General features: G+C 36.4%; 1 protein-coding gene across 2 annotated transcripts in view; it reads left to right on the top strand.

Annotated features, from left to right (window-relative positions):
- SUSD1 (sushi domain containing 1) overlaps positions 1 to 11,313 on the top strand; it is a 171,774-nt gene that overhangs the window by 109,888 nt on the left and 50,573 nt on the right. The window contains exon 16 of one of the 2 annotated variants that reach the window (XM_025041557.1): positions 6,954 to 7,102. The exons of the other annotated variant lie outside the window; for it this stretch is intronic. Coding sequence (XP_024897325.1) covers positions 6,954 to 6,979 — 26 coding nt within the window. The 3' untranslated portion in view covers positions 6,980 to 7,102. Of the gene's footprint in view, positions 1 to 6,953; positions 7,103 to 11,313 lie in introns of those variants that run through there. 2 annotated transcript variants of the gene reach the window in all.

Genomic DNA, 11,313 nt, shown 5'->3' with positions numbered 1-11,313 from the left:
TTCAAGATGTGTGCACTTGGCCTGCAAAAATCTATCTCTGCCAAACTCAAGAGAACCTAGTGTATTCTGTCCTATAGTCCCTGAGAGTGGCCAGATTCAAGGCTTCCAGAAGGAACCCAGTTTTGACGGTGATGATAGGTCACTAGAGTAATTTATATTTATTTTTATAAGCTTTATAGTGAATGATTATGATGAAATGAAAGCTTTTTTTTTTTTTTAAAGCCATCCATAACACAAAGGGATGGGATTTGATGCACATTAAAAAAAAATCATAGCTAAAGTTAGTCTCAGTTATATTGTATTTTAGAAATGCTCCACACTCAAAACTTATGCCACATACTCTAAGTCCAAAGAGTATTGATTATTATTTTTTAAATTATTTTCAGGTAAAATCTTGCTGAATCACCAATTTGTTTGTTTGTTTTTTAAACTACTAGTTTCCTGAATGTCGTTGTTGAATTAGTTTGGAATTACTCTGAGTCCACCCCTGAGCCCATCTTTAGAGCCTGTCTGTCATATGGGGAAGTGCATTATTAGCAGTCCTCTCTAAGTATAAAGCATTGGTGGCAATTTCAAATTAGTGGGGATGATGGATTATTAGTGAAATATGAGAATAACTTGTTTGCAATAAATATGATCCACAAAGAGTTAATGGACCTACTACATAAGTCTTACATATCATAAAGAGAAAAGCATCAGACAGTTCACAAGTCTGCTGATATTTTTTTTCTGGAAGTCATACCTGTATTTTAATTTTCTCACACCAGCAAAAATGAAGCAACCAATGTGCTCCGCGAGAACATCAGAGTAGGAAGCCAGGTGGACATCAGACAGCTGATCAAAATGTTCACTATCAAAAGGCTAGGAGTGATTTTCATCCTGGCTCACACAGCGTGTATCTTCAACCTTTCTTCTCTTGGTTAATATTTTTTCTTTTCTTGCCGAATACTATTCTTCTCTCGTTGACCGTTTCCAATTGATCATTTCTCTCTGAGTCATATTTCTTAAACCCAAAGGAGAACTTGATGTATGTCCTCTATTTTGAGTGTGCCCAGGAAGCTTCCCAATACCGTTTCAGAAGAATGAGACTGGAAGTGTTAAGCTCAGCCCCATCTGTTGTTAATGTGATATTCGTTATGCGTGAATGAAACTCTTGCTGGACTGCTGTGATTTGCTTTCATTTGGACCCCGAATTTGCCCTGTGATTGAGAATTCAGTCCAGCCTTCATTTCGCAAGATCCAGTAAATAGCTTACAGAGTACCATCAGCGATGGGGTTTCTACACTGCACAGTGGTTCAGAATGACAAGCAGAACAACAGAGAGCAGGAGTGTGGGAGGCTCCTCAGCTGGATTTGAGCTGGACTTTGAAGGATTAGTAGGGTTTTGTCAGACAGAGAACACTAGGAGGGTAATTCCAGTAATGGGGGAGGGGGCATAAAAATGTGAACAAAGCATGGAATTTCAAAAAGAGAGACATTAAAGAGCACAATAGAGGGACAGAGAAGAAGGTCCAATGTAAAGGAGACATTACCAAAGTAAAAATGAAGGAGTCAATGGTGCATTAGATTGGGCGGGCATTAAAAGGTACAGGAAGGTAGGCCTGGGAAGATTTGCTTATTAAGCCTTTCAAAATAACATTTAGAAAAAAGAGAACATCTGCTAGACAAATTGTGACTCTAATGAGAACTTTTTTTCTGAAACATACTACATTTTCATCTAAATTATGTTTCTCCTTCTACGTAGTTACTTTGAAAGGCTGAACACTGACTTCGGTGATGGCTATGAGTGTTAAAAAACATCTTTAGAAATCCCTTTTGGGAACTACCTTCGGAATGTGTTTATGAGCTATGAAAGGACATCAATTGGTCTTATTATCACAGTTTTTTTCTGTCTCTGTCTATGTATGGCAAAAACATTATACATACATGTAAAATACGTATCATTAAAACTTTGCCAGTTGGACTTTTCTTTTATAAACTGGAGCATGTGACAAATGGCTTTTTCCTATTTCCAAAAATCAGATACAATCTGAAAAGGATTTCACTTGTGGACTAAGAATACCAAAAAACTGTGCTGCAGGCTCTGATGGCAATCTTCAAAGAGGGATTCCAACAATATTTTGAGCGGCACAGCATTGGAGTCAGTGTTGGCCTCTGTAGGTGACTGTTGACACAGGGACCACGTTTCATATTATATGCAACCTGGGGGAATTTTGTCATTGTGGTTGATCAGTTGTTATATGAAGTTTATGGTCCACAGTGGTCTCCAATGTAGTTACTCATGATTAGAGCTCCTCCCTAAATCACCCATGAAGACCCAGAAGAGAGAAGGAGACTTCCTAATGCCATTGAAGGCTAAGACAGACCGCCTAAAGACAGAATCTGAGGATGACTGGACTGCCATTCATGGCAGACTCTGGCTTTGTTTCACAAAGATGGAGCTTTTCTGTAAAGGAAAAAAAAGGTCTTTCCCATGACCTGAACCAGGAAATAGGCAGCTGTGCTTCTCGATGAACTGATTCCTCCTAGGGGCAGGCAGAACTGCCCCCTCCACAACCACATTCATGGGCGATGTTGTGGATCCAAGAAGAACGCAAACGCAAAGCTTAGAAACAACTGAGCAGTATACTGGGAAGGCACACACTACAAGCATGCAGGTGTGAAGGGCACTGAGAGGATCCTTGTAGGAGTGAATGATAAAAACTGACATTGGTCCCACCTCCTTCCTTCACCTTCAGAGTATGGGAGAACGAGTCAGTAGGGATGAGAAAAAACTTTATCAGCTGAGGAACTTATACTTTTTTACTTGGGAGGAGAAATGATTTATTCTTGATAACAACACAGCTCTTTATATTAGAGTAGCATCAGGCTGTCATTTGTATTTCACGTGTATCTCCACATTTGTCCTTTGTCTTTCAGCTTTATAGGACTTCTGTTTGTTTTTCTCATTGGAAAGTGTTATTACATAGTTGAGATTATTGATCTCTTGTCTGTGATCACTGGTTTCCATGACGTGTTCAGAAGGACTTTCTACCCAAGATTATACAAATATATTTGTCCAGTCTTTCTTCTAGTTCTTTTGTAATTTTAGTGTTTACTTTAAACATTTGTTGTATTGGGAATTTATTTTGTGTAATAAACGAAACAAGAACCCACATTTTATTTAAAACATTTCACATCAACCTGCATTTTTCTTTCATCCTATTCATCACAACTATAATGACACAATTATTTATGTGATTATCTTTTCCCAATCACTATTGATTTGAAATACTACCTTTTTAATCAGAAAATTGGAATACTTTTTAAAATGCTCCCTCCTACAAATATCATGTTGGGATTTTGATGGTTTTCGAGAAATAGGATGGTTTTCTAGATTATTTTGGAAGATTATTTATGTTTATACTATACTAAATTTTTTTGTCCATTCCCAGGGTATGCCTTTTCACTTAGTCACATATTACTTTATATTTCTTAGTTTTTGTTTCTTTCATATCATTCAAACGTATTTGTATAATTTTATGTTTTTATACTTTTACAAATGGATTGATTTTGGATTATATTTGTAATACATCATAAGACTTCATTTTGAGTATTAACATTATACCACAGAAACATTTTGAACTCTTTTTTACTTTTACTTTTCAATAATTTTCTGCTTAATCTTAGACTTTGTTTTATCGGCAGGTAATGATAATTCTCTCTTCTTCATTCCAATATTTAAAGATCTCGTTTTGTTCTCTTGTCTAATTGCAATGTTTATCACATAAAAGCGATGTCAATATAAAAATTATAAGTGCTTAATTACTAAGCATGATATTGGCTTTTGGTTTAAGATACATTTCAATATTAAGAAAATTATTCACCTAATCCCATTTAACAAAGAGCATTTATCAGGAATGGAAGCTAAATTTTATGAACTGTTTTGTTGATATCTACCATAGAATCATATGCTTTCCCCCGCTTTGTTCAACATTAATATAGATTTGCTAGTATTTAGCCACCTTTACATTCTTGGAACACACAGTCATAGTGTTCCAACACATGACTATCTTGTATTGCTATTTAAATCTGCTGCTATATTCTATTTGCTAATACTTTACTTAGAAGGCTTTAAAAATCAATTTTAATATCTCTTCTTTTCTCTTGTGCATTTCCTAGGTTAAAAAAAAAAGCAGTATGTTGGTATTTGTTAATTGTCAAGAATTCCTCCTTTCTCTGACCTAGAATGTTTTAAATAACTTGTGAATACTCTATCTCCTTCTATCTAGTTTTCCAATCGTGTTAGCATGTGATTTCTCTGTGATTGTGAAGTTTTGCTTCTAGACACTGCGCAAATCTGATAGGAAACAGTGACAGAGAAGAAATAGTGTGCTTAGTAGGGCAATATCTCTTGCAACATGTCATCCCTTAGCAATCAATGGTGGGTCAATGGGCTCCCAGAGGGGAGTGTTTTTATTCTTCTATCTGCTTGCCCATAACCCCAGAACTCATACTGGTGGGAACCTTTGGAATTTCCTCCACTTAGGACCTATAACACTGCACTATGATCATAAACTAGAGATTGGTGTTAGGTTGTAGGATCCACTCAATTTGTTCCAAATGGCATTATATCTGGTTGCATTCTTCAGAGTGTTTAGTATAATGCAGCTTTCATAGCTCCAGCATATTTAGAGTACTTTTCCTTATCTTCAGTTCTTTTTCATTCCTGTCTGTGTCGGTAAAGGGTTTTGGAGTTAACATTCACTTTTTAAATTATTTCCCTTGTAAGTCCTCACAGATTGTTTCACTTCAGAAAAGTCCATGAGTAAATAACTTAAAAGATCATTTGGGAAAATAAATGACTGTGGAAAGCCTAGACAGTTTTGAAGAAGAAAAGATTTTCCTTACCAGATATTAAACTGTACTATAAACCTGCAGTAAACAAATTGGTACTGGCACTGAAAGAGACATGTCAATTATATGAAAATCCAAAAACATATCCAGGGAAAACACTGCTGTCAGTGTTTCTGTGTAGGCCTAAAATTTGGCCCCAATATGTAGGAGCATGGAGGCTAAATGAAAAACTCAGATTAAATGCAAGACCCTGGAATTGTGCTGTAGTTATTGCTGGTCAGTAATATCCCTTTCCTCTAGTTCCAAGTGGAAATCAATGCAAATTCTGAAGGAAAGCATCTTCGATTTAGATCCTCAGTCCCTCATTAATTATTATTAACAATAATTCAAAGATCACCAAACATTCAAGGGAACAAGTTACTATGACCAAGAGTTAGCTGAATCTATAATTATCATGTAGAGATTCTAGTGACTGCAGATACTAGAATTATTAGACACAGAATATAAAATAACTATGCATGGAATATTTATAGAAATAAAGATGGGAATGTAAAAATGAGTAAGTAATCAGATTATTCACTGTGACTGGGAAGATTTAAAAATAACCAAATTTAAACATTTCCTAGATATATTTTTAAGTAAAAAAGCAAATTGATAATAGCATATCTAGTATGCTAAATTTTGTGTAAGAAAAAGAGAAAAATAAGAATACACATATGCTTTTGCCTACATAAAGTCATGCTGGAAGCATGCACAAGAAACTAATTGAAGTAATTACCTCTAAGGGGGTGGATGGACATGAAGAAGAAACTTCTCAATTTATACTTTTTAATATCATTTTGATTTTTGAATCATGTGGATTTATTGTCTGTTCAAAAAATAAAATTGAAAAAGAATTAGAATTTTTAGAGATAAAACACATAACTATTTTTTAAAAATCCTTTTTCAGTGGATGGGTTACACAGAATATTAAATATATCTGAAGAGAGAATTAGCAAACTAGGAAGACAGATCTAAAGAAATTACCCAGATGAAGCACAGGCAGAAAAGGATCTATAGAATATAAAAGAGAGTTTGAGATATGGAGAACAGAATGTGAAAGGCTGAAATCATATAATCAGAATGTCAGAGAGAGACTAGGAAGAATGGAGGAGAGGCAATATTTGAAAACACTGAGATTTAGGTGTTTATAAAGTCCTAGGTATGTCTCTACTAGCATATGAGTGAGTGTTTCAAATGAAGTAATGATGGAGGTCCTTGTATTTAGGAGTAAAAAAAAAAAAAAAAGCCATGAATTGATGGAGTATGGGGCAGAAAGAAAGATTGGGGAAATGGAACTGAAATAATGAATGTCCCAGAGGGCAGTACCTGGTGACATTGAAGATGGGAATGTGTGAGGTTCCAAGGAGTTTTTATAATGGGAATGGTGGCTGCAGCAGAGAGCAAGGAGAAAGAAGCATGAGCCAATATGCTGATGGGAGATGATTATGTCTCCAAGGGAATCTGGAAAGTTTAAAAATAAACCAATAGTTTGTGCTCTGTTTACTCACTATATTTTCAGCTTTTCAGTGGGGATAGGGCATGTAAGAGTAAATGAGAGAGAGGAGCACTACTTCAGAAGGAGAGTGGTCCCAGCTGAGGGATCAGAATCAAGAATTGAGATTCAGAAGAATGTGTCCCTAAATAAAACCACATACCTTTTATAAATGCCAAAACATTTTAGCTATTTTTATATGAGTCTTATATATCAGATAATGATGGGTAGGGATATTTTCTGTGTCTCATAGGCAGTTTATAAATAGAACATAGTTAGAGGCATGATTACCAACTGTTGAATGCCTACCCTGTGCTATGCACTTTGTAAACAACCTATGTTGTAGGTATCTACTTATCATCATCATAATTATCATCCCTATTTTAAAGATGATGAAACTGAGTTGTAAAGTGGTTAAATCATTATCCAAGTTCACCTACCAGGACCTAGCAGAGTTATTTCACTTCATGCTCTAAATCTTGAGCTTGGCAATTTTTTGTGTATATAAAGTTACATAAATGCAGAAATTCATCTCTTTATTAGAGAATTCTGTAGATGATTAACTCAACTTCCTGTTCTCTAGGTAAGAAGAGGTCACGAAGAGACTGATCCCTGGAAATGAAAATCAAACACTAGTAAATATTTCTTTTTGCTTCTTACATTTCAGGGAGACACTCTGGTGTTCTATTTTTAAATTTTAATATTATTCATTTTGTTTCCTGGTATATATATTTTCAGTTTTGCAAACTTTGATTTTAGGGTATGTGTGAATATGTATTTGTTCTAGGTGCTTGTATGTCGATATGTAGTACAGTTAATTTTTAAATGCCTTTTAGTTGGTTTTAATAGCATTCCAGCTACTGGGAGAGCTGACAAAGAAATGAGTTAGCCTCCTAGGAAACTACTAAGTGAATGACTTCTTTCTTACTTTTAGTAATTAAGTTCTCACGTTCAACTCCATATCTGAAGTAGCTTCTTTTTCATTTCCTGTGATATTTAAACTTATTTTTTTCCTACACAGTAACAAAAGCAGCCCATTATGCAAACACTCCTGCCCACGTTAGACATGCCCTGGAAAACACCCCAAATCCAGGTACCAATAGCATTTTCTTTGAAGGCTATCCTAAGTAAACCAGCTTACAGAGAACATACTCTGTCACAGGAAGGCATCTCGGTCATCTGTCTCTAATATTTCTTCACACTAGGCTCACATGTCCCAGTTTCAGAAAACAGTGTTACATTGTCAGCTGATTCAGAAGCTCCAGATCAGTGGTTCGCAACCTCTGCTGCACACTGGATTCTGGGAAGCTTTAAAAAATACTGATGCTCAGGTCTCACATGACTCAATTAGTCTGGAGGGTGATCTGGGCATTGAGATATTTTTTAAAGCTTCTTAGGAAATTCCAACATGCAGCCAAATTTGGAAACCACTGCCCCGGAGCCCTAAGGATGCTGGTTTAGCCACTCTCCTGTTTGGATCAGAATAAAAGGGGACAGGCAAAAATACTAAGTAAAACCACTGCTACTATCTTGGTTATCAGGAAGCAGAGGCCCTGTGATGCCTTGGAATCTAGTATCTTCCATCTGTCTCCTCCCTCAGTGTTTGTCCTCAGGATCCTACTCGACAGAGACAAAATTAACTTCATTGTTTTCACCAACGGGGAAGATATAGTCGATTTTACTTATTCTTTTAATATGGTGTTTAATGTTGAATCAAGGTTACAGCAGACCTTGATGGCAGCATATGTATGTGGAGCCTGCAACTAAGTAACAGCATTTTATGAGAATCACATTATTTTAGTTCTTTTGGGAAGAAGTTTACAGACATTTATAGCACTTTGGTAGATATGTATCCTCAGTTGTCAGTCTCTATCCACTGACTCCTTCATTTTGGGCCACGAATGTACAAATCTTCCCTGAGCTCTCAAACATTTTCCTTTTTCCTGCTTCCCACTCAATCCATCATACCACCTTCTTCCATCCTCTCACTGCCAAATTCTTCAAGAGCACAATCTATACTTCTCACTCATTCTTGAACATTGCTAAATCCAGCTTCCATCTCTATTATAGCTCCACGGAAACTGTACTCGCAAAAGTGATCAATGGTGTTTGGACCCAAATCCAAATCCAATAGCTTTTCACTTCACATTTTGTTTCATTTGTAGTTATTTACCACTTAAAATTCTATGAAGCAATGGTAATAAAAACAATGTGAACTTGGCATAAGAATAGATACATAGATCAGAGAAACACATTGGGTCCAGAAATAACCTTGGGTGCATGTGGGTAATTACTATAGGACAAAGGTGGACTTTAAATGAAAAGAGGGAAAGAATCCATCTTTTTAATTAGTAGTGCTGGCTACACATCAGGAAGATAATGAAGTTGGACCTCCTCCTGATACATCACATATAAAAAGTATAGAGCAGATGGATTAAAGATTTAAATGTGAAAAAAGAAGAAAATTTAGGAGAGTATATGCATAAATTTGGATAAGGGGAGAATTCTTAAGCAAATCAGGAAACCTAGAATTGATGAAGGGAAACAAAGATAGCATTGGCCACATTAAAATTTTTTTGTATATTGAAAAAATACCAAAATCAAAAGTCAAAAGACAAACGATAGATTGGAAAAAAATATTAATGATACGTATAATAGAGATTTAATACCCTATTATGCAAGGAGACTCTATAAATTGACAAAGGATGCAAATGGTCAATTTATAGAAAAGGAAATACAACTGGCCAATAAATGTGGAAGACAGCAATCCAAATGAAAGCAATTATGAGATACTATTTTTCACTTAGAATAGCAAAATGTAAAAGAGTACTGGATTTAGGACTCTGAATTGTTGCCATCTTTAAGAATGCAATCCAGCTGCATCCATTAAAACTAAAAACATATTTACCTCTGGCCTCGAAATCTCACACTTGGTAATGCACCTCTCAGAAATAAGGATGTTGGTATGTAAGTGTACATGTACGAGGATATTTGTTGCAGCTTTGCTTGTCTTTCACATCAGAGGGAAGAGCCATGGGGTCTGTCGCTTAGACTTGGGTTCTGAGCCCAGAAGCAAAACTTAGAGACAACGTACTCTTCTGAATTGATCCTCATCATTTATTTTTAGTTCTTTGCCTCACTTCTTTTCCTCTTATTGTATGTTTGATTTGTCACACACTGATAGAACTATTTTAAAACATCTCATTTTTTTAATAGTTTTGTTTAGTTTTCAGCAGTTTTTACTTTTCTGTATTGATGCCATGTTATTTGATACATAAAAGATAATGGCTATTACATGTCAATTATAAATTATGTGCCTCATTTCAATTTAGTTCTTTTTTCTTGAATTCTGCTTTATCTAAAATAACTAGTCTTCACTTTCATTTAGTTTGCATTTGCTTCATATTTCTTTGTGCACCATTTTACTATTCTAAGTCATTTTTTCCCCTAAGATTTTTTAAAGCATACTTTAAACTATAATCCTCTATTTGTCAAGGATGAGATTTAAGTAGAGGAATTTGCTTTTCTTATTGAATAGGAGGAATCTAGAAAACATCTGCCTCCATTCTTGACAGAGCACTTGAAACACTGTAATTCTGGGTGTGTCCTGCATGCAGCAGTGGTGGTCTGTGTCTTTATACGACGCAGGTGTTTCTTATTAACCTATGAGATGAAAAGAAACAGGAAATTAGGATATTTGGCCTCATGCTCTCTCCTTCAGGGAGAACGGTCTCTCACTGCCAGAGGTCAGTCTGGTAGAGCTGCAGCTATGCCAAAGGAAGCAAGACAAGGTAAGGGCTAGCGACGTGAACTCTGGGGTCTCTGCACCAAGGTTCGCATCCTGCGTTTATCACTTATTAGTTGGGTGGCCTTGGATGGTTCATTCAGCACACTTGTCTTCCTCAACTGAAAAAAAATGGGGGTGGGGGTTAGCGATAGCAGAAGGCCAAAAGGTGGTATTGAGGATTAAATTACATAATTCATATTCCTGGCTTATACTAAATGCTCAATAAATGTTAGCTGCTATTATTATTTTTGTCATCGTCATCATCCTCATTATAATCATCACCATTGTTGTTGTCATTGTCATCATCACCATCATCCAAGAAAGGGGACTGATGAACTTTCAGGATCATTTCTGCCAGAGCTGGGCAAAGTAGCATAACAATGATTGCCTTCTCCTCCCCTAGAGCTTTCTGCTCACAGTTTTCCCACAGACCAAACACGTGCTGGCCCCTAATAAGATAATCACTATTAGTGAATTCACTAAGAGCTATTAGTGAAGAATAAACTTATTATCGCAGAGCAGAAACTGAGACTTTCTTAGTTGACTCATTCCTCCTATATAATATAAGGGGCAAGTCCTTAGCAGCTCCAGAAAGGAAATCCACACAGAGCCCTCTTTTCCTTAAAAAGGCCCTCTTCCCACTTCCTTTTACAGCCCTACCTGAAGACCCCATAGTTCCTAGTTCCCACTTCAGTTTTCTTGGAAAACTCTACCTCGTTTCTGGAGAAATAGAAGTCAGAGCCCCCAGGATCTTCAAAATGCAACTTTAACACCACCTGGGTGCTAATGCAGGCATCCTCTGCTCACACTGTGCCAGCTTCAAAGGGGGGAGGGGGCGAGGAGGTGAGGTCTAGCAATGCTGTAGATAGTGAGACAGAGAATACAGTTCTAGTCAGTTAGGCTGAAGTCAGTTAGGTCTACTAGGGGAGTTTCTGGGAAAGCTTTTACTTTGCTGATAAAGGGTGCGATAGGGGCTGTGGCCTCTCCTTTCCCCCTCTTCCTGTCTGAAAGCAGATGTGTGCAGCCATCTTGAATTTAAGAATCATTTTGTCAAATCAAAAAAATAAAAATAAAGTCACTTAAGTCAGGGGGCTTTATATAGCTCTGTGAAATGATAAGGCTATTTTATAAAATATCCTTTCTTTAGAGCTGTAGG

Source organism: Pteropus alecto, unplaced genomic scaffold (genome assembly GCF_000325575.1).
Source record: "Pteropus alecto unplaced genomic scaffold, ASM32557v1 scaffold111, whole genome shotgun sequence".
NCBI lineage: Eukaryota > Metazoa > Chordata > Mammalia > Chiroptera > Pteropodidae > Pteropus > Pteropus alecto.
Note: the sequence above shows the minus strand (reverse complement) of the source record. Positions and strands in the feature narration are given on the sequence as shown.